At 42.0% G+C, this 24,586-nt stretch overlaps 1 protein-coding gene across 8 annotated transcripts in view; it reads left to right on the top strand.

Annotated features, from left to right (window-relative positions):
* The window catches only part of PTPRK (protein tyrosine phosphatase receptor type K), a 1,183,996-nt gene that overhangs the window by 985,071 nt on the left and 174,339 nt on the right, over nucleotides 1–24,586 (top strand). For 4 of the 8 annotated variants that reach the window (XM_069234833.1, XM_069234830.1, XM_069234832.1 and 1 more), the window contains exon 14: nucleotides 7,484–7,622. In XM_069234833.1, coding sequence (XP_069090934.1) covers nucleotides 7,484–7,622 — 139 coding nt within the window. Of the gene's footprint in view, nucleotides 1–7,483; nucleotides 7,623–23,754; nucleotides 23,797–24,586 lie in introns of all 8 variants that reach the window. The other 4 variants (XM_069234835.1, XM_069234831.1, XM_069234837.1 and 1 more) reach the window with 2 other exon arrangements.

Consider the following 24,586-nt stretch of genomic DNA (forward strand, 5'->3'; position numbering starts at 1 on the left):
TACAATTAACAAAAACGATAATTCTTTAAGTGTTATCTGACTGCTTGTTACAAAATACAGTCCTAGCAGATTTGCTACATACATAGTATCTAACATACACAATGTCCTTCGATCCTGCTCCGTGACCTCTACCAATATGTTCCCCCTACACATCTACAAGACTCCAAAAGTTTTACTGCCTGTCACCTCCCTTCTGCCAGCCTTGAAACACAAACATCTAACATCGTGTACCTTTCAAGTCTGTTGTGATTTACCCTTCTCCTTTCCTGCTATCAGAAAGTAGCTCAAACTCTCCCTTGTGTGTGTGTGCATCTTTCTAAGTTATCTGTGGTATGCTAGGCTGAATCGTCACTGCTTTACCATGCACCTGGCCTCTCTCCTCATTCTCCTTTCTGTCCCTGCGTTCCTTATTGACCATTATTTTCAAACTGAGGCCTGTACTTTTCACGTATAATATAGACTTCTGCACGTTTGTTTTCTAATTCGTGTGTTGACCAGAGTAGACCCTCTGTAGTTTTCTTAAGGCCTATTACAATCTCAGCCTTACTAGGTTTATAACTTTAAGAAACTGTAAGTGAATGTAGATAACGTTAATCTGTAAGAAAGCGTTCACAAACTTTATTTATTTCTTTGGAGCCTACCAATGGGAGTGGATAATCTTAGTTTAGAAAAATGACAGAAGCCAGCATGGATTCTCTTTGCACAGGAGACCGGTCAGCACAGGCTTTTTCAAGCCACTTACCAGCATCTTTATAGCTTAGTTTCCCATTCCCGAATTCTACCCCCTAGTTACAAAACAGATAACCTAGGGGTGTGTCATCCACATAGTGTAATGATCGCACTCCTGTGCTGTCGAGATGCAAATAGGGTGCCCAGACGTCCCCAAACAGTCCCCATTTTATAACTTCTGTCCTGATGCCCCGATACTTATAACAAAATGAGGCACATGTCCCGGTTTTGGAGGAAATTCAGTTGGGCACGAACACTAGTAGTGAAATGCTACCCATGCTTTCATCTCCACCAGCACCTCTTCCGTGTGGCGTGAGGCAAGGGAAGGCACCCCTCGTTCTGCGTCGCTGCAGCCTTTTGTCACCTTCTGTCTTACAGAAGTGGCAGCACCCCTCAGCTTGGCAAACTATTGTGACCTCGTTACATGGAGGAAAAACATCATATGGAGGAAAAACATCATACTACGAATCCATCAACATGTTTGTGTGTAAACAAGGTATTTTGTTAGGTCTCAAAATGACGTTTACGCAGCAGTGTCTCTGAAACTGCGTGTTAGGACAGTCCTATGTCGATGGGTGTTATTAAAATAGGCCTATATTATCACTGCCATTTGTAGTCCTAATTCTGTGTATACAGTCTGTCCCGGTTTTTGCTTTAAAATCTGGTCACCCCAGTGCAAACACTCGCAAAACTCTAATCTAGTTCAGTGCTTGTTGGCTGTTATATCTTTCCTTCCGGGTTTGGCACGGATATAGAGTTGCCAGTCCCGTAGCCTTTTGCACCTCTTTGAGTTAGAATTTTGTCTTAAGTAAACAACTGACTAAACTGTAAATCTGGCAAGAGAATTAAGGAAAACTGCTCCGAAAATCTGAGATAATGATTGTGTTAAACACTTAACTACTGCACTTAATTTCACTTGAGGTTTATTTAAAGATAATTAGCTGAATACCTCTACCTCCTAAGAAGCAATCTAATGGTTCTGTTTTCTGTAAATGGCTAAACAGTTTTACAGTTGGTGAGGCTTTTTAATTTTAATATTGACAGTTTCACCCAGGTTAACGAATTCCATGTTTTATCTGCAAGCTCTTCTATTGTGATCAGAGAGAAGCCCTCAAGGCAGGTGCTTTAAGTGTGGTTTAGGGTTTTTTGTTACCTTGTTAATATAAGTGCATGAGATGTGCCAGCTTGTTTCGCTTTTAAATAGTACTAACTTAAAACATAAAGATAAAATGCATTTTCATTGTTAATTTGATTGCATTACTGGGAATTTCAACATAGTTAACAGTCAGCCCTGCATTTTTAGGTTATTGTTTTGGCGTGCTGTGGCTTTTTCTGCCTATTCGCATAATAGAAGTCCAACTAAAACATAGAATGCAATGCACTCTTTTCTAAAAAGCGGCAAATGGCCAAATATGTTAGTCACACATGATGCTGAACCACTTACTTAGCAGGTTTGGCGCCTAAAGGCTGACCTATTCTTACTGTGCAAACCGAGGGTCTATGCAGATGAAAAGCATCAGATGGTGGGTGACGATCACAACCTTTGCAAAATAAACATAAATAGTCGCCTGACCGATAAAGGACCATTCAAGGGACAGGGGTAATTTTGTATCTGCTCTTCAACCTGGACACACAGAACAGGCGTAGCACTTTATGGGGATTTGAGTTGAACATAGTTGTGTAAATCAGGTTGTTAATCACCAATCTTAAAATCTCCTTTTCATTTGACATTATGCTGAGGGGGCTAAACAAATAAAAGTTTGATTACTTTGTAAAACCTATTTGGAAGCCAGACTGCCTCTGTTTCATTTGTTATTGAATTTTCTTTTGGTCAGTGTATTGGCTTGGTTTATCACTTTGGTCACCCTGAACGCTTGAGTTCTAATCTAAAGCAAAAAGAACAGATGGTGGACAGAATGCTGAACAATGCAAACATTCACCCTCAGTCACAAAGATCTGGTTTTAATCCATTGTTTTTTTGCCCACCATTCCAGTTTGGACCCAGCCATATGCAAATCAATCTTGAGCCTGTTCCCCATGGGATCAGTCCAGCCCGAACTGCCAAGCCAGGTCCTCCCTGGACCGGAAACAAGTATCTTGGGACTGGTTTCAGGGTATTGCACTTCATCAGCCAGGTTAGCATGAATCCAGTGGCGCATTGAGCACAGGACCCCCGTCTAGGCACACCCATCCCACTTTGGGCAATAAAAGCAAACAAAACAGATGATAGATGGAATGTTGAACAATGCAAACATCCACTCCCAGTCAAAAAGATCTGGGTTTAATCCATTGTTTTTTTGCCCACCATGCCACCCTAGTTTGGTTCCAGCCAAATGCAAATTAGTCTTGTCCCTGTTTTCCATGAGATCAGTCTAGCCCTAACCGCCAGGCCAGTTCTTCCTGGAATGGAAACAAGCACCCAGGGACCAGTTTCAGAATCCAGTGGCACAGTGAGCAAATGGCTGGGTCCAAACTAGGGTGGCCTGGTGGGCACAAAACGATGGATTAAACCCAGATCTCTGTGACTGGGGGTGTATGTTTGCATTGTTCAGCATTCCGTCCATCACCTGTTCTTTTTGCTTTTGTTGCCCTCATTGGGAAGTGTATGCCCAGATGTGGTTCCTGTACTCGCTGCCTCACTGGATTCCAGCTAGCCTGGATGATGAAGGTTGCTTGTGTTCCGGTTCAGGGAGGACCTGGCCTTGCAGTTCGGGCTGAACTGTTCCCGTTGGAGCTGGGTGAAGACTGATTTCCATATGGCTGGGGCCAAACTGAGGTGGCTTGGTGGGCAAATTAAAGATGGGTTAAAATGCTACCCTAGTGATTGCCAGTGGTTAGACATATTTCAGGCTTTATTCCCATCACATTTTGTGTGTTATTAAGCAATACCGTTGCCATTTTTCTGTGTGCTAAGGTGTGGAAGTATCAATTTTAGTCAGCTCTAACTTTGAAATCCTGCATATTTCTAACTTCTTTAACCACTATGAACTAGTTGAGCATTCATTAGTCATTCCAGAATCTTTTTAAACGTGTGCTCCCTCCTCTCTATACAGCAGGTGGAAAAGAAGGAATAATTACTTGGCATAGGCTTTAATATTTTGAAAACATTGAATCTAAATCAAAGCTACCTTGGGTGTTAATGATTTTTAAAGGTAGGCTGGACTGGGCTTTTAATCCCTCGGGCATTTTCCCGGTGGTCTCAAACTATTGGAGTCTGTTTTTGAAAGCCCAGGGCTGCTGCTGGCGCCTCTCCCGTTTTCCCAGTCTCCGAGGTTCATTGCAAAAGCAAGGGGTGCTCAATGGCAGAGAGATCGTAGGTGAGGGATGGAGAGAGGAAGATCAGAGAGGGAGAGAGAAAGTAGTTGGATGGATGGAAAGATAGAGCAAGAAGAGGAATGCAGTATTTTTGCCAGGGTTGCAGTTGGTTTCCCAGCAGACCGGTTTCATTCTTGCACATTATAGATAATTCGAAGAGGGCAAAGTTACATAACAGATTTCCGAATTTGACAGACCCTGGGAACATTTTTGAAGAAGTGGGGTCTTGAAATATTAGAACGACAGAGCCAAACCTTAGAGATGGAATATGCTTTGCTGAATACGACGACATAATTGCTCCACCAAACGTGAAAGGTTTTTCCTCACTATTTAGTAATGCCACCTCGGTTCCCTTCTTGGATCACTGCATACTTGAAAAGCATTTCTGGATTTGCCATTGTAAAGTCAGTGGTGGCTGGTGATCTACACAGACTTTTGAGACACTTGCACTTGGATTTGGAAAGGCGTGGAAGAGCTCCTGAATCTTTGTAAATATTGTAGTCTGCACATCTGTTCTTCCAGAGACCACAGGTCTGATCAAGCCATCAGAATCATATACCAAGGTGTTTTCTCAGCATCTAATGGTTTCAGAAAGCCCCTTTATGAGGCTGATGACAAAAGAGAAAGTGACATGGCAAATCGATTTAATGTAGCTGCCTTTAGCGGTTACACACTGCCATTACTCCTTTGAGTGGCAGGCGATTTGAGAGCACTTTATTGAAGTGATCAATAAAGAAAAAGGAAGAAAAGCTGACCTGCTCATTGAAATGAACTAGAAACGGACTACGATGAGAAGGAAAATGTTTACTTTTCCATTCTTGCCCAATCAGTATTAAATCCTTCTAAGTGCTGTCTATTCCAGTATCAGATGAATTTTATTTCTGTAGCCCAAGATGTGGGTCAACCATCCAAGGCCTTGAGAATCCTTCTAGTTCCAGCAAGCCTCCTAGAGCTTTTCTCTTTCAGCATTCAATACTTTATCCTGCATAAAGCAGAAGACTCGGTAGTAATAACCTCAGCAGGCAGTCACAGAGCTCTATAAAAGAAGTGTAAACTAAGAAAACTAGGCATCCTAGTGTTGAAGAGGTGATCTTTCCTTTTTCAGGAGCAATAATGTACGTGATTTTTTTTAAAACATTTTTATTGATAGTGCTTTTAATGCTTTCTTACCAGATCATAAACAATGTAGGACGATTAGCTTTCCCTGCTTGTAGAGAACGTGTTAACTATAAAAATAATATCCTGAAAATCCGCCTAATAGCACTGCAGACTGACACAAAAGGGCCTGATTGCAAGTTAGGCGGTAAATTCCGTCCTGCGTGGAAACCCCTGTTTAAGTAGGGGGAATTATGAGTTTGATTTTGTTTACCGCATCCAATAATTAATGAATGTGTTAAATAACCCAGCATTAAACTTCGGGAGGGCGAACCTGCCGAAATATAACAGGGGAAAACATCTGGTATGTACGGTATCTTGCGGATTCCGGTGGGTTTAAACTCCTAAAATTGCATGTTGTTCCCAGCGGTGGTCGCCACCTATGTCAAGGGGGGCAAGGGGACGACGACGGGGAAATCAACATTATTTAAAAAAAAAAAAAAAAACACTTACCGGTTTCCTCGCGCCGCCGTCTCCTGCTGCCTCCAGCCTTCTCACTCCTCTTGTGGTGTCCCAGCATTCACTGGGACACCAGCACAGGCTCCCCAGCAATCCTGGCATTGCTTACATGGTAAACATAGCATGTAAGCAGCGTCAGGATTGGTCTGAGCGGCTCGGAGTACCGCTCAGACACAGCCCTGGGGTCTGTGCTGTTTTTCTAGCCAGATAGACAGCCTTAGGCGGCCGGCCAAACACACATGCGCCCTTTGTACACTCTCCCCTCCTCCCCCCTTCCACTTCCGTGGCCCAGCCCCTCCCCTCCCTGTACACTCTGCTGGCTGAGCCAGCAGATGGAAAATGATGAAAAATAAAACAATACCAAGCTATTGTTTTATTTTTCACCTGCTGGCTCAGCCAGGGGGGCAACACCCCTCCGCAACTGCAGAGGAGCTCCCCCTGGTTATTCCCCATAGACTCATAATGGGTGTTATTTATCGCACCTGTTTAATAACGGACCTCGTGGTATCGTTATTTATGAGAGGCAATAAATAACGTTTCAACTTGTAATCAGGCCCAAAATGTGGGGTATGAGTAAAATGAAAACAGGAAAGAGAGAAGGTGAGAGTCTTAATTTTAACTTGTAGTATACAGATTGATTAGAGCATTCCATTTACCATCCTATATATATTCATAATTTTATTTCAAGTATATTATTTACTCAACTTTAAGAATATCAAGAAACAATCAGTCAGTCGTCAACAGGGGGCGAGTGTTAGATTTCCAGTGCTATAGGATAAGCTTCTTTGCAACCATCAGAGCACAATGAATTCAGTGCTGTTGACCACAGTTCGTATCATAGTTACATGGCTGTCTGTGACAAAAAAGCTTCTTTTTCAAGCTCATACTAGTAAGCAGGTCAGCTGGCTAGAATGACACTGCAATAGTTCCTGGTCGTACTACACAAACATATCTTGTGGCCTAAAATTGTTTTAATACATGCCTAGCAAAGACCAGATAGTAATAGTCCAAGTTTATCATTCCAAAAGGTGTCCATTACAGCTGAAATGTTAATTTTTGCTGACCAATTGGAGGCTAAGATCCAATTTTGCTCATTCGATCATTTTCTTCAGGCAACATGCAAAGTTAAAATCTCTTCCAGAATCCCTCCACCCAGCATCTGAAAAACTTTTTGAGGAAGGTTTTTTGATTAAAAGTGGGTTCCTTCTTTAAAGTAAATAAAATTAAATATTTAATTCTCACACAGGTACGAGACTGGTGTCTTCCCTCATATAAAAGTCTTTACCTCTCTTGGGCTGTGGAACAGTGAGCAGCGGGTGCCCAGGGGGTGCTTGGGGCCATCATCATTCGAGCATTTTCACTTTTTTCAAGTTTAAATATTGCCTAGAAAATAGAGTTGTTCTGTGTTTTGCTTCTGAAAAGATTTTTTGACTTGTTCTGTGGTGATGTTTTTCACCATTAGTTTTCACCTTGCACTGTTGACGTTCTTTTAATATAACAATTATTTACTTTACTTTAAAACTACTTTAGTGATAGAAATGAATTGAGAGGAAGTTTTGACTTTGTATCTAATGGTCATATCAGTTACCCCTGGGGTGTCCAACATTACCCCAGGATAGCCACAGTGAATGTACATAAAGCAGCGAGTTGGATTTCAGTGGGAAGAGTTTACATAGTGTCTAGTTATCCTGAATATCTTGCCTGACCACGTCCCTCGTAGACCACTGAAGACTGCTCTTACATTTGTGTCTGAATGTTGTCCTCATTGCTCCTGTTCTCTTCTGCGGGAATGATCTCCTTCCCATAACCTTGTCTATTTGTTTAGCAGCAGCAACAGAAGAGCCAGAGGTGATCCCAGACCCGGCCAAGCAGACGGACCGCGTGGTGAAAATCGCAGGAATCAGTGCAGGGATTCTGGTATTCATCCTACTCCTCCTAGTTGTCATATTAATTGTCAAAAAGAGGTAAGAACACGTTTTGCCATTTGATTAACCAGAATTGTAGAATCATAGGAGTGTTGCATACACAGACAGCTAAGTTTTGGACCAGAGATACTCAAAGTATGGCCTGAGGACTGCTTGCCACCCTCCTGGCCCGTATATGCGTCCTTTGATGAACAACAGCACTGAACTGCTGTTTATTTGATTGACAACTATTATTCAGGAAGCAGTTAAGCCTTTATTGTATATAACCAAGGTAAATGAAAGAAGCAAATGTGTCCTACATCGCATATCTTTAGCAACACCTTCATTTTTTTGCACAACAAAAATGTAAAAATATGATAACGTCTCTTCAAAATTCAAAAAAATGTATTTCATTAATAAGCAGGAGTATTTCAGCTTAGTTCACCAGATGCTATCACTACATGGAGAGGCATTTAATAACATTGATAGTTTTGAAACATGAATTTAGAAACATTCATGCCTCCCTCTGCTCTGGCAACAATGTGATTAGGAAAGCAGGAGGCAAGCTATTTTTTATGTCCATCCTCTGAGTAGCCTAGGTTGTCATTGTAGATGGAACAACTTTATAGTTTATTAAGTCCAACACATCATGAAATCATATATTTCAAGGTGCTCTCTTATGTGATAATGAAAAGGGAGGTGAAGTGAAATAAAACAATTACCTGGGGGTATACAGTTTTGTAAAGAGGAGACGCCAGCATTAATGCCAGGTTTTCTAGTTTTAAGTTGTGCAATTCAACCGCTACATAGGTATCTCATTCTCTCTATTATTTTACATCAAAGTTATTTTTTTTTGCCTTTAAGTCTTGGCATATGTGGTTAAAGCGTCAGCAGCATACAAAAGCCTTATGAAGGCTGGGCTTCGAGAGGAGCCAAACATTCAGCTTGAGCCTTCTGTCACGTGAAAGTAATTAAGGGGACAGTGGCATAGGAAAGATATGATTGTGTATCATTAAATAATTTGGTGAAGCTGGAGAACCAGAACCGCAGAGCAGGACACGTTGCTTCAGAATTCATAACACTCCCAAAGTACCATACTTCAGTGAGAGGGTTATGAGACTGTGTACTCTCTTCCCATGGATAAAATCAAAAAGTTAAGTTGCAAACCAGTTTCTAGTATGCCTACTACCAGTGGTTCGTTTGACTTTTATTTTTTATTATCTCGGTTGAAAACAGAAGCAGGTAAATAAGTTCAGAAAATGATTACCCAGGAGCAAACAATTCATCACAAGGCGACGCCAAGATCAGTAAAAACATGCTTTCTGGTTCCATAGTTTCTATCTTGCTCATTACAGAACAACCGGGTGTGAGTGGCTTTGGTGGTAAGACTTTGGTGATCACTGTCACCAAAGAAATGCCACTGTGCTGTGGAACCTGCCCATGCAGTAAATACAGTGTTTGCAACCAGCATAGTGGTAATCCAGGATTAAATGTCAAGTCTTAAAGTGTCATGGCTACACCTTTCACACTCACATGTATTGAGGTGGCCACCTCAGTGAATTGTACACCTTCTTTGGGGGGGGGGGGGGGTGTCTTTGACAGCAATTTTTTATAGCACTTGCTACATTAACACAGCCCATTTCTAAGCACTCCTAATGTTTACAGATAAGAGATTAAAGGCATAAGGAGACTGTGAGGCCTAAGATTTTATTTCATCCCTGTTTAGTAATCAGGTTACTTCGTGTGTACATCTGACTCGCCAATAGTCGTGATAGCAAGCAGAGAAGGCTTGTAGTAGAGGGACTATGGCTCAGATACCGCATCAGACAGTATTGTCAAAACTAGGAGTCTTCCAGCTGCTAGAGGACAGTACGGGAGGAAACCTTCAAAATAACTACACAGCTCACTGTCCACATCAGGTAAATGTTCCTGAATACCTATGCTAATGCGTCCCTTCATGACTAATTTATTCACTTTGGGACTCGGTTTAGGCCAATGAATCTTTCGACCCTGATTGAAGACACCTTAGGACGAGATAGCTAATCAACATGTCAATCAACATGTCAATCAATATGTCAATAACGTAATCAATATTTATCATAACAAAGCAATTCGATTTAGTCAAAGTCATTTAATAATACTCAGGACACCACCATGACCTTTCAGCCATGAATAACCACACCAGTTTAGTAAGATTTTGGGATATTTATTTCCTATTGATTACAATTCTACTAGTAAGTTTATTAATCTCAAAACCAAGAAGCACGTTAGCATAGTCACGATATGGCAACTCTGATATGATTTAATCAAAGCAAGAATCACGAATATTAGAACATAACACGACGTCAATATAGATCAATCTCAGCAGAGTAACGTTAGCGCATTGTTCAACAAAGTATAGATTCAGTCATTTGTCTATTTGCGTCTAATTAATGAACCCCTTAACTAACCTCGAATTAGCATTGGCATGTTGGGCTTCATGCAAAACAATTTAGTAACATCAATTTGGAAAACCTCTAACTAAGGTCTCTGTCAAAAGAAGCAGTTGGTACCTAGAAAGGAAAAGCAAACAGGCAATCACAATTTCATTGTCATATAGTTACCCTCCGTATTGGGTCAGCATACAGATTCTGTCTTCGTCCTCAGGACATCAGTTGATTCGCCATCAGCCAGGAACTCAGCAAGTCGGGTAAGAGGGTAAAAAGGTACTTCCCTCATAAGGAGGTAAAGTATAAACGGGCAATATAAGGGCAAGGATGGTTTTAAGAACCAAACAGCAAAGTCTCTATGCAGAGTGACAAAGTGTCTGGGTCAAAGTAATTCACAATAGCATCTCCCTAACTAACTCCTAGTCTCCCCGTTCTCGATCTGAATGGTTCCCCGTGTCATAGGTTTTTATCCCTTTTTCGTTGTACAGTCCCCTAATTTCTCATTGGATAGGGGTTGGCACCCCAGTATCTCCAACCAATAGGTTACCAATTATCTCATCAAATTTTTCACCACATAACAGTTCTCACGTAGTTTATTGGTCCTTATGATTGACATCTTCAGCGGGTAGAATGTCCGGTATGATTTCATCCTCTTGTGGTTCTTTGCACATCTTCAGTCAGTGGTTCCATTGTCTGCACCGGTTCAGCGACCTTGTACCTGGGATTAGTCTACACTGTTGCATTCAGCTAAAATGTTTCTTTAAGCAAGTTGAATTTCACGAGAATGGGTCTACTACAGTTACATTCATCTTCTAGCTTTGGAAAAACAAGAGTTCATGTCCTTCAGCAAGTCAGCACACTGCACGTTAGAAAAACACATTTAATATGAAAGTCAGGCAGCTAGGCCTCGACTCATGCTAACTAAGGCCTAATGATTTATTAGCAGAACTTTAGCATATAGCCTTTAATAATTAGTGCAAAATCATATTTTAATAAAACTTTTCATCATCATTAGTCAGTTTCATTAGTCCCCGTATATATTGGCGACCACTCCCCGTGGGCACATTTCAAGCACGCGTTTTAGCAAAATACATTAATACATTTTCTATGCGGCATTATTATGCATTAGTTCATAAACATTTCATGTTAATATATAGTATTTAAGCTACGCTCTCTCTCAGTCCCTCCTCTGATGACACTTGTCATCACACAAAACCGTTCCCTTCACAACCTTTCATTTTCTTCAGAGTACGCATTTCAATTTCTTCCTCCTTATGTGATATTTCCCAAATTTCTTTGAACATTTTCTCCTTTTCTTCTTTTCTTTTATTTCGTTTTGCCAAATTTCTTTTGATTCTTTTACTAATTTTGCATGATAACCATAGTCCCAATAGACAAGTTAAAACAATCAGTATACCCCCTAGCACCCCATTCCAAATACTACTGAACCAGTTCCCTACTTTGGTGATTCCTTTCCCAACCTTTTCCCACACTCCAGGTTCCTTCAGCTACTTTAAATCTGCACTGTCTCTTGTTAAGTTAGTAAGCATACCTCTAATCTTATTACTATTGTTAGAAATGAATGCACAACAATGGCACTCATTAAGCATCTTACAGACTCCGCCATTCTTTCCTAAAAGAATGTCTAAAGCAAGCCGGTTTTGAAGAGTCATAGCCCTCTCCACAGCAAGTTTAGTATCCATCAGGAGTATAACCCCTGTGAAGTTTGTCAGCATGTTATCCACAATAGTAGACAACTTTCAAATCTTTATGGAGTTTAAGATAACCTCTACTGAAGGAATTATGGCTCCAAATATGTCACCTACGACAGCAGCCGCTGTCTCTCTCTCTTGTCTAGCGTGATGTAATTCAGACATTTTAGGAATTTGCTTTAAGTCATCAATCTGGTAGATCTTTGGGAAAACTATTCCCAAATAACATCTCATACTATCCCTTAGGGAGACGGTAATAAGCATTAAGTCCACATATATAATAGATCCCAGGGATCGCTGGATCCTGTCCATTTAACATGAACGTCCACTTACTCTGAAACAAAAACACATGCCTGCACTCACTCAATCCCAAAAATAAAGTATCAAGCTCAGATTTTGGCCTATATATATACAAAGCCTACCTACATGCAGTGCGTCTATAGCTAGTTTACCCAGTGTCTTTATTGCGGTGTAAGCATAATCATTTGCAAACGTGCGTTTTTCTAATCCCTTTTCTAGCCTTTCTTTTAGTGCTTTTCGTCTCTCATCAGTGTGATCTAAGAAGCATTTCTCTACAGATGTTAGTAAGCAGGTTAGATTATTGCGGTGCGCATAAGCTGTTCCAAATGTCAGTGTCGGCTCAAAGAAACCCCTAACTAATTTTATGCTGTATTCTCTAGCTAATTTGTTTAGAAACTCAATTACGGGCACAAAGGAAAACACTACGTCTAAGTTAGAACAGAAGTATTGCACATGTTCTTGATTATAGAATCTTGTTAATAGCAAACTACAGCTTTTTCTGTAGGTGAGCGGCAGACTATGATAAGTAACCCCTTCTTGTACTGATGAAGGAATCTTTGTACACACCTAGCAATTTCTCACATCCATTGTGTCAACATACTCATTCAGCAAGCGATAGAAGACGTTAGTAGATAGTTCCCCTTTAGAATTTGTTCCCTCATGCAAGTATTTAGTAACCTGCTGAAACTTCTCCCACGGTGTTAGTGTAGCAGTTACAGGAGTTGAAATATTGTTAGTCACTTTCTTATCCACCAATGGCATTCCCACAATCACACTTATAATTATTATTGCACACATAATTCCCACACCAACAGTTAAACATGCACGAGTCCTACCCTTACTACTACTATCTCTAGTGTAACTCATGATCTGTATAGAACCAGAAGGTAGACTAATACAAAGCAAACAATCAACTTGAGAACGATATAAAAAGCTCCTTTTTTTTCTATTTTCTATGCAAAGTCTCTCTTTCTCAGCCAGTATTTACAGCGTTTCCCTCACTCCAGGACCCTTTTGTCAAATCAAGTTTAGCAGTTCAAAGTCAATTCAGGTTATCAGTTTCACATCCAGTAATTTATCAGTCTTTTTTCTCAGCTTTTCAGCTTTCAATTTCAGTTTAACACAGTCTCTTTCTAAGGTTGAATTCAGGTGCCGTAGTATTGACCTGGAACCTCTCGATCAAAACAGAATGCCAAGAATTCTTGTTGACATTCAGCTGATGTTGCATACGCCCATTCAGGACCTGCGTACCTTCTGTTTGCGACTCTTTCTTTTCAGTTTGCGGTCACCCTGCAACTCTCCTTCACTGAGATCTTCTTTCCTGGTTGTATCAACTTCTTCCTTTATTGTGTCATTAGGGATCACTTTCTCCCCTGCAGCTTGTGACTCCAGCCAGTTATCTCTTTAAGTGTTTTCTTTCTCCTTGGCCTTACAGGAGGTTAATCAGCACCCTCCTCTTGTGCTATGGTGTTTTCTCTTGATGGACCTGCAAGCGGCTCAGGAGGAGTCAGAACACCTGCACCTCCCTCTGCCTCACTTCCTTCGCCTTCAGGGTCTGTTATGGGCTCAACTTCAAACCTGTATCCGTCTGCTTCTGGGAGAACCTCTCTTTGTCTCGGTTCCCGTGTTGCCTAAGCTGAGATAGGCTCACTGTCGCTCCTCTGGAACTCGTTTACTGTTTGAGTGACTAAGCCGTCCTTAGCAGGCTCTCCTTCAGTGTCAGTTCCCCTTTGAATGCTCTCCGGCCCTGAGACTTCCTTCTCTGCAGCTGTTGTTTTGGACAATTCAAGTTCCTCATCAGTTGGACACGTCACCTTCTTTGTGTGACTGGCATGTATCCAATTCGGAAGACCTGCACACTTCACAGCTGTGGTAGTTGTCAGTATTACTTGATATGGCCCCTTCTAACGTGGCTCCAAACACGACTTCCTCACGTGTTTCTTGACAACAACCCAGTCACTGGCTTTCAGGGTGTGAGCTGGATCATTTATCGGTGGCAATGTGGTAGCCTCCACCTAGTGAGAGAAAGAGTGGACCTCGTCAGCCAGACCCTTGCAGTAGTCCAACACCATATCATCCGTGATATTCACAAGAGCATTTGCAGGCACTGCAGGCAATCTCATAGCTCGACCCATAAGAATCTCGTGAGGAGATAGTCCTGTTTTCTTGTCAGGTGTGTTTCTTATTGACATTAGCACTAAGGGCAATGCATCTGGCAATTTCAGATTGGTAGCTGGGCACATCTTTGCCATTCTCGACTTGAAGAGGTACCATTCATCTGCTCCACTAGTCCTGATGCTTCAGGGCGATAGCTACAATGCAACTTCTATTCAATGTTCAATGCAGCACATAAGAGCTTAATCACCTCATTGTCGAAGTGTCTGCCCCTATCTGATTCTAAAGAGATCGGAAACCCGAAACGTGGTATTAGCTCCCTAAGCAGCAGTTTCACTACTGCGAGGCTGTCATTCCTATGTGTAGGGTAAGCTTCAATCAAGTGACTGAAAACGCACACAATCACCAACACGTACCTGAGTCCTCCACACACAGGCATCTCAATGAAATCCATCTGCATTCTGCTAAATGGACCACCTGCTCTCCCAACGTGGCTCATATTCACCACAGTCCCTTTTCCTGCATTCATCTGCTGACAGATGATGCACCCGTGACAGATAACCTCTGCAGCTTGTTTGAATTTCGGATTGAACCAATCGATTTTGAATAACCTGGTCATTGAGTCTCTCCCAACATGTGCTTGACTATGGTAAAACCTTGCAAACTGAGACAAAAGACTGTTTGGCAAAACCATTTTCCCTTCCTCTGAGACCCACAAGTCATCAGACCTCTGTACGCATTGCATTCTCTGCCAGGAACGTTTCTCCTCTTTACCGGCACGTCCCTGCAAGGATTTTAACTCATCTAAAGTGTCAACTACTCTTAATGCATATGCTGTGCATGTTTCATTTTCAGTTTCAGGTCACAATTCCCACTGATCTCGAAACAATATACAGTTCAATGCACAAAACCTTGCGACTTCATCTGCAAATCCATTTCCCATTGACAAAGTCTTGTGACTTACCATGGGCATTGCATTTCACCATGGCAATTTCAAGAGGTAACTGAATCGCGTGCAACAAATCTTTATTTTTCTCGCCATTTTTCACTGGTGAACCGGAAGGGGTCATGAAACCCCTCTGTGACCATAGTTGGCCAAAATCATGCACGATTCCAAATCCGTATCTGCTGTCAGTATAGATAGTGACTTTCAGGTTTTCAGCTGCGTGACATGCCCTAGTAGGAGCAACTAATTCAGCCACTTGAGCAGAGTGTACTCTTTCGAGCCAGGAAGCTTCTAAGATACCGGTGATTGTACACACGGCATATCCAGCCCTCAGTACTCCTACTGCATCCCTCAGGCATGAACCATCAACAAACATAATGTAATAATTTTCCTCCAATTGGGTATCTTTAATGTCAGGTCTTGGTTTGGTGCACAGATCTGTTACCTCAAGACAATCATGTTCGACTTCCTCAGCATCATCAATGTCTGCATTTTCAATAGGAAGCAAAGTTGCCGGGTTCAATACAGTATATCGTTTCCGAGAAACATTAGGTGACCCCCGTATAATTGTCTCGTATTTGGTAAGCCACGCATTTGTCATGTGTTGCGTCTTTGTTCGGGTCAACAGGATTTCAACTGAATGAGGCACCATTACTGTTAAAGGATGTCCCATCACTATACCTTCCCACTGCGTGAGGCTTTGACCAACTGCTTCAACTGCGCGCAAACAACCTGGTAAGGCTGCTGCGACTGGGTCCAAAGTAGCTGAAAAATATGTTACTGGGCGGTTTGCACATCCATGGACCTGTGTCAGGACAGACAAAGAACAAGCATCACGTTCATGACAAAACAGTACAAAAGGCTTTGTGTAATCAGGCATACCTAAAGCTGGTGCCCTGCACATACTTTCCCTCAATTCCATGAATGCCTTAATCTCTTTTTCAGACATGGTTATGACACCCGGGCCATCCTGAACTTCCTTAACGGTCAACCTCACTAAAGGTTTAGAGATAATCGAGAAGTTGGGGATCCACTGACGACAGTAGCCCACTATTCCCAGGAACATCCTGACATCTCTCTTTGTTGTCAGGGGATTCATCTGCAGTATGGCTATCACTCTCTCTTTGGATATTCTTCTAGACCCCTTTTCAATCAGGTGACCTAAGTATTTCACCTCTTTCTGACAGTATTGCAGCTTCTTTGGGGACACTTTATGTCTATTCTTTCCCAAATGATTTAGCAAGGCAATTGTGTCGTACCTGCAGTCATCTTTTGTCCTGGACGCAATTAACAAATCATCAATGTACTGTACTAGAGTCAAACTGAAAGGCAATTCTAACGACTCCAAATCCTTCTTCAATATCTGATTGAAGATGGAAGGCGAATCAGAAAACCCTTGAGGAATTCTGCACCAACTATAGAAAAGAACGCTTGTGACAGATCCACTACTGTGAACCACTCTGCATCACACGGAACCTGAAACAAAATCACTGCTGGATTTGGCACTATGGGGCAACATTTTACCACAATCTCATTTATTTTCCTCAAATCTTGAACAATTCGAACCTTCTCACAGTGCTTTTTCAAACCCATTTTTGGTGAATTACACGGGCTGCTCAATACTTCTTTCAGAACCACTTGCTTCACAAAGTCTGCAATTATCTGCGTCACTTGTTTAAGGACATCTTGTGCCATATGGTATTGTGGTATCTGAGGAACACTGCATTTGGCTTTACCTCTATTTTGACCGGTTCTACTCCTTTTATTAGTCCCACTTCTTTTCCTGTCAGGTCCCACACCTTTTCTGTCACTGTTCCCCGCAAATCAGCTGGTAAGTCGTTCACTGTGAGCATTGGGAATAAAGTTATCAAAGGGTATTCCTCATTTACCATCTCCATCTCTAGCTCAGAGATCTGAACATCGTCCCCTTCATCATCACTGTTCGTTTGCACTTCAATCCCTTCATTGGAACAGATTATTGAACACCTCGTTTTGCACAGTAAGTCTCTTCCCAGTAGGGATACGGGACTTGAATCACAGACCACAAATTTATGTAATCCCTGGAAGTTACCAATCTCAACTTGGACCAGATCTGTAATTGGGTTTGTCAGGAATTTATTTGCTACTCCTACCACCCTTATAGTACGCCCCAAAAGTGGGAACTTCGGAACCTCTGCACTTCTGACTGTGGAGCGTGTAGCTCCTGTATCAACTAGGAACGAAACCTTATGTCCCATCACCTTTCCCTCTACATAGGGACCCCTCTGATCTACCTCTAAGGACCCTGCAAGCCTGCACTCCTCACTGTCTGAACAATCATCCGACCATTCATTGTTTATTCCATCCTCACTACGCAATGGGAACTGTTGTACTGTGTTATTTTGACTCATTGTTTGACCTGTGACCTGTTTTGGAAGCATCACCTGTTGCTGTCCCGTTGGAGCTAATGGTATCTGCATTTGCTGTCTAGGTACCATGGGAATCTGCAGTTGTACTTGTTGCACTTATGCTGGTTGAACACGTGGCATTTGTATCTGTTGCATGGGCTGTAACCCCTGCATCTGAACCATGTTATTATGGAAGTTCTGATTTTGACCCCTCACTTTTGGACCCCTCACATTTTGAAATGTACTGACATCATTGCTTTGTTGAACACCACCATCCTGCACCACCATTGGACAATCCCGCTTCCAGTGCCCCACGCCCCTGCACGCATGACATGGCGTCACTTTTTTCATCCCCTGCACATCATTTTGAACCACAACAGTATTAATATCCGGACCCCTGTTCACAAAACCTCCTTGTCCTCTTGGTTGCGCCTGAAACATTCCATTTCCCTGCAGTTGCTGCTGTACCATCTGCTGAATTCCGTTTCCCTGCATTCCTGCCTGCGCTGCCTTAATTTGCATCACCATCACTTTCTCCTTCAACTTTCTCTGTTTCAGCTCAATCTCGTCACTACAGTATTTCGCATACTGCAACACCTCATCAATCGGCTTCGCTTGCCAACAGATCAAATGATTCTTAATCATCTGACTAATCTCCGGTCTCAGCCCTTCAACAAATCTGAACACAAGATGATTCATGTCTTTCGGTTCTATGACCTCAGTACCACTATAGTGTTTGAATGCCTTCAACAACCTCTCATAGTAAGCATGGATCGACTCTTTGGCTTCCTGTGAGGTTTGATCAATTTTCTGCCAATCGGTGACTTTCGGCGACACTTTCTGCTTCAGGAACTCAATCACTTTATGATAATACATCATCACCTCATTCGATGGTGCTCCAGTAACCTTATCCCTTGCCGGCTCCTCTGTCGGCCAGTCCACACCTCCCTTGCACTCAAGCCATAAGTCAGGTGGAACTATAATCTCAAACAGGGTATTTAAGTCTTCCCAGAGACATTTCACAAACTTCACAAACCTGTCTGTCTACTGATACCACTCTATCGGCTTCTCCCTCAACCTGGGATAATCATTTGTGAATGACAGGCTGTCACCTCTAGACCACGGTACATGGACTAAAACCCCTCCGGCTGTTTCTCTCATTGGTAACATCTTTATTGTCCCCGTGGCCGGTGCGGTTTTAGCCTGTTTTGGTTCCGGACCATCGCCTTTCTCTTTATCTCTTTTCTTTGCCCATCTGCCTTCCCACTTTTCTAATGCTCCCCAAATCTGAGCACTCTGAAATATCTCTTTAAGATGTGCTTTCATTCCGGTAGATCTCATGTGTTCAAAGACCTTAGGCTCAAAGCCTAACCTGTAGCTCCTCTTTAAAAGTACATTACTTTCTATGTCTATGCCGTATTTATCTGCCAGGTTCGCCAACCTCTGATGCACCTTGCTCACTTCTCTGGTTATCTTGGGGCATAGGTATCTCAATTCTGCTTCTGTGTACATCTATAATCTGTTCACTCTCAGTTATTTGTCTCTCTCTGACTTCTCCGCGGTCACTGTAGTAGTCTGCGGAGTGTTGAGCTTGTCTAACCACTCATTCAGTTGCTGCGCTGTCAAGCCTTGCAACGAGACATTTCCAGACTGTACCAATGGTGTCTGTGTCGTATTTGTACTCATTATCTGTGGGGTTAGCATACCTAATCCTGCTTGCCTCATAGTCTCCAAAGGAACCCCAATCGGACTAAAATCTAACAAGGACCTAGATCCTTCTGTTGAATGTCCTCCCTGTGTCGTTCCCTGTAAGTTTCCGGTAGACCCTCCTCTCATCGCCTCCTGGGTCGTTACTTCCTGATCACATATGCCAGGCTTACCTTGCGCATACAGCGGTACTGGTGGACCAACAGTAATTGGCAATGATATAGCTGCTGGTGACTGTCCAATTCCCAAACCCTGCGGAGCATTAACTCCCATAGCTTGATTTATCATGGGTGCTGCAGCTACTGACTGCAGTCTTACAACAGAAGTGTAACTCTGAACCACCTGTTGCTGGGGAAGCAATTGTGGAGTTGGCTCAATCTTTACTAACTTTGATCTCGTATATACTGGATCAGGCGGCACCATCAAACTTGTAGTTGTCTCTAATACTGGGTCATCTGGATAGAGCCTCTGAATCTGCGGAGGTTGCAACTGTATCTGCGTGTCTGGAGCAGTGGGTACACTGACACCATTTTGGATCAGAACTGTATCATTTGTCTGCACTGTATTTGTTATTCCCTTATTTTGTGCCAGACCTTCAGGACCCACACTAGTGCTCTGCGTATTGTCATTTATGGCATATGGTGGCAGGCGATCATGTAACAACTGATTAAGAAACTCTTCATCGTCCGAGTCATCTTCATCTAACCAAGACCTCTGCGTCTCCTTTGTTTTACTAGACCCCTTGTCTGTCTTACAAGTAGCTTTCTTTCCCTGTGTCTCATCTTCTTGAGTTATTGCCGGAAACATCTTAAGTCAGTCAACTATTCCCCTTCTTCACATCCTGGTCTCGTTATCCCATCTAGCCTCAGCTAACGTCTTTTCTGCTCTTTTCATTCTCCTTTCAAATTTTTGCTGTCTCTGTCAAATGGCCATTAATTCCCAGATTGCAGTGCCTCATACTGAGCTGGTCTCGAAGGCGGTTTTTGCACACTTAACATCAACCGCAAATTCTCCAAAATTCTTGTATTAAACGCTCCGTGCTCCGGAAACGCCAAACATCCCTCCTTCTCTGTCAATTTGCACCACTGCTTTAACCAAAGACATGCCGCGACTCCCTTCTCCTCCATTACGATATAAACTGGAGTACCCTCAGGCGGTGTAGGCTCCCCTACATTCGCTGCAATAAATGTATCTCCCCTCAAGGCACACTTTAAAGCCTTGAAAAACTTCATCTTTGTGTCTTTTATTTTTGCTTAGAATATAATCAGGAAGTGACTTTAATTTCCCAGAACACTCTTCACCCACCTTTCTCAACCCATTGCCTCTAACGGACGGCTGCCAATCCGTGCGCGACCCCTCTCGGCAACTGACCTATCCCAGCGCGGCTCAACTGACGTCACACTCACACACACACTGCAGCTGACAGTCTTGCGGCTTGTCCTCCTCACACAAAACTAATGCAATATATTGCGAGCACCTTTAACAACAAAAACCCAAATTTGCCGGTTTACTACAAGAAGGGTAACACAATCGCTTCAGAACTTTACAGAGATTTCACTTGAAGCCTCGGCCGCTACTCTCTCTTTCTCAATTCCCGCATACGCAAGCAGAATTCGACCCGCAAATCCTACTCTCGACTTGTCAATGGTTAGTTCTAGTGCACTTTAGAACTTGCCAAATCTCCATCGAAGGTTTCACTCACACATTTTGACTCAAACTCATTTAATAATACTCAGGGCACCACCATGACCTTTCAACCATGAATAACCACACCAATTTAGTAAGATTTTGTGATATTCATTCCCTATTGATTACAATTCTACTAGTAACTTTATTAGTCTCAAAACTAAGAAGCACATTAGCATAGTCACGATATGGCAACTCTGATAGGATTTTATCAAAGCAAGAATCACAAATATTAGAAAATCTCAGCAGAGTAACATTAGCGCATTGTTCAACAAAGTATAGATTCAGTCATTTTTCTATTTGCGTCTAATTAATGAACCCCTTAACTAACCTCGAATTAGCATTGGCATGTTGGGCTTCATGTAAAACACTTTAGTAACATCAATTGGGAAAACCTCTAACTAAGGTCTCTGTCAAAAGAAGCAGTTGGTACCTAGAAAGGAAAAGCAAACAGACCATCACAATTTCATTGTCATATAGTTACCCTCCGTATTGGGTCAGCATACAGATTCTGTCTTCGTCCTCAGGACATCAGTTGATTCGCCATCAGTCAGGAACTCAGCAAGTTGGGTAAGAAGGGTAAAAAGGTACTTCCCTCATAAGGAGGTAAAGTATAAACGGGCAATATAAAGGCAAGGATGGTTTTAAGAACCAAACAGCAAAGTGTCTATGCAGAGTGACGGTGTCTGGGTCAAAGCAATAGCATCTCCCTAACTAACTCCTAGTCTCCCCGTCCTCGATCTGAATGGTTCCCCGTGTCATAGGTTTTTATCCCTTTTTTGTTGTACAGTCCCCTAATTTCTTATTGGATATGGGTTGGCACCCCACTATCTCCAACCAATAGGTTACCAATTATCTCATCAAATTTATCACCCCATAACAGTTCTCACGTAGTTTATTGGTCTTTATGATTGACGTCTTCAGGGGGTAGAATGTCCGGTATGATTTTATCCTCTCGTGGTCCTTTGCACATCTTCAGTCAGTGGTTCCATTGTCTGTACCGATTCAGGCGACCTTGTACCTGGGATTAGTCTACACTGTTGCATTCAGCTAAAGTTTTTCTTTAAGCAAGTCGAATTTCATGACAGTGGATCTACTACAGTTAAGTTCATCTTCTAGCTTTGGAAAAACAAGAGTTCATGTCCTTCAGCAAGTCAGCACACTGCACGTTAGAAAAACACATTCAATATGAAAGTCAGGCAGCTAGGCCTCGACTCATGCTAAGGCCTAATGATTTATTAGCAGAACTTTAGCATATAGCCTTTAATAATTAGTGCAAAATCATATTTTAACATAACATTTCATCATTATTAGTCAGTTTCATTAGTCCCTCTATATATTGGCGGCCACTCCCCGTGGGCACATTTCAAGCATGCGTTTTAGCAAAATACATTAATACATTTTCTATGCGGCATTATTATGCATTAGTTCATAAACATTTCATGTTAATATATAGTATATAAGCTACGCTCTCTCACCTACACCCAACTTATGCCGCTCCATCCTTGCCCCATCCTGCCTGCATCTGTACAAAACTTGTTCACACTACAGCCCTACATTTTTGGCTCATGGAAACAGCTTTACTAGTATTCATACTATGGACTATACAGTTCTGTGCAGGGCTGGGCTGCCCTACTGAGCATTCTGGCAGTTCCACGGCAGGCTGCAGTCAGGGCTGGATGTGTTGCGTGACCCAGCCTTGAAAGTACTAGCTAATACATTTGAAAAAACTGTCTTAATTTACACCCTGTTGACACCTATTTTCCTAAAGATCTGTTTGGGAAAGTACAAACCTTGATACATTCACACACACCTTTATGCGGACAGACACACAGATTTTATCGTAATGCTCACTCACGGAAACCGTTCGAGCAGTTTAAATATTTTTAACAAGACTGTTGTTGCTTCCTGTTCTGACCTTAATTTCGGAAAGGGTTTTTAGAAGGAAAGTGTGCTTTTAGGTAGCAGAACAAAGGGGTCACTGTCAGGGTCTCTTGAGTAGGCTTGCAAGCCTTTGCAACTTATAGAATTCTCAAAGGAGTCTTCAGAAGTTGTTTGTGCACGCCCAATCCGGTATACGTAGAATTCAAAACAGTTGTTTCTGAGCAAGGTCCTTGTAACAAGGTTTTTACTTTTAAACGTTGTACCTCCTTATTGATTAACGCTTTGTTTTTGAAGTTATTGCTGACAGTGCTTGGGATCAAAAGTGACATTTGAACTAGGTCCTTTCAGCGCCTGCACAAGAAGAACCCGGTGGAATGAAACAAATCTGCCCTCATACCAGCGTGCTGTTCTCCTGCGAGTTCTGTTTTGTGGCATTTAGAAATTTATTTCACCAGATTAAATTGAATGTCCTCGCTTATTGCTGCCCCTTAGCATGAGCAATAGTGACATCTTGTGGTGGACAGAGATTCCTGCACCCAGTCAACACTACACAATTTAATAATAGCTTTTTCCACTCCATAAAAAATATATAACTGTTCAGATTCTACGGGCAATTCATATTTACGTTGCCCTTACCTGCAGTACAGCAGACTTTCTTTGTAAATGCGCTTCTTCTATTTATGGGAAAGTGAGTCCTTTCTGTGGTCAATATTATTAGTCTCGCAGACAGACAGGTTTGAGTGCCTTTCAGTTTTGTCGTGCTTTGAAAAAGACTGTTTTGTTATGTTGTTTTTATGTTTTTGAGCTGTAACTTGCATAGAAATTTGACTGTGAACTCGAAATACACTGCAAATGAGCGAAAAGTGCCGAGGTATTGCGCTGCTTGTGTTTAATACGTTGATTTCACATGTTTTTAAGTGTCTCCCGTCCCCTGAAGAGATGGGCAGCCGATCACTGTGCATTTGGAAGATGGTGTCAGTTAGTTCCTTTTTGTAATTATTGCCTCTTTACAATTACCCCCTGGAGGTATATAACTTGGAGAAGGAGCGTCTGCATTAGAAGCATTAGGTACGGCTATAGTGTTTTCTTTAAGTTAGCTTCATATGTGCCCTCCCCAGCACTGCGTTCATTTTTGTTGTCTACTCTTGTAGTTGACAATTACCACATTTGCATCTAGCGCTCATAACGTTTCAAACTCGTCTACTAAAAGTGTTAAGGCAATAAGATATTTTTCATTATTTTTGAAAAGACAAAAAAAATTGGATGAGAATCAATGAACCAAAATTTCTGACCGATACCATTTGGTTCCTTTAGTTGACCATACAGCCGCGCTTTGTCGCTCAAGTTGTAGTCGAGTTAGTGTATCGAGTGGTTTAGCCATACATACGCTCATTCATGCCCTACTTTCATTTGTGGTTAGCGAGAACACCATAAGGCATCCTGGGAGGAAGAGGGAATAGGCTCTGAAGTACAGAGGCCCCACTTAAACCCTTGTTCCTAAAGTACGCCCTTCGTACAATATGTTACCCCTTTTGTGGCTGTGCCAGAATTAGGTTAGTTTACAGTAGTACAAATAAAACATCTCAATGTATTGTTGAAAGATGATTCTCTTGTATAAGGCCGGATCCCCCACCTCACAAACTTGTAAGTTTCTCATACAATTCTAAAAAATCTGGAGATCTGATTTTGTATTAAAAAAAAAAAACAGACGCTTTATTTAATGGTGGCAGTAAAAAATATTCTTTCTGAAATTAATTTAGTATCTGATCGGCAAGCGCTATACTGAAACTAGCGGAAGGCCATTCATCCAGGATGTGTGACCGAGGTTTTCTGCGAAACAGCTGTACTGCTTGCAGAT

This window comes from Pleurodeles waltl, chromosome 5, assembly GCF_031143425.1.
Source record: "Pleurodeles waltl isolate 20211129_DDA chromosome 5, aPleWal1.hap1.20221129, whole genome shotgun sequence".
NCBI lineage: Eukaryota > Metazoa > Chordata > Amphibia > Caudata > Salamandridae > Pleurodeles > Pleurodeles waltl.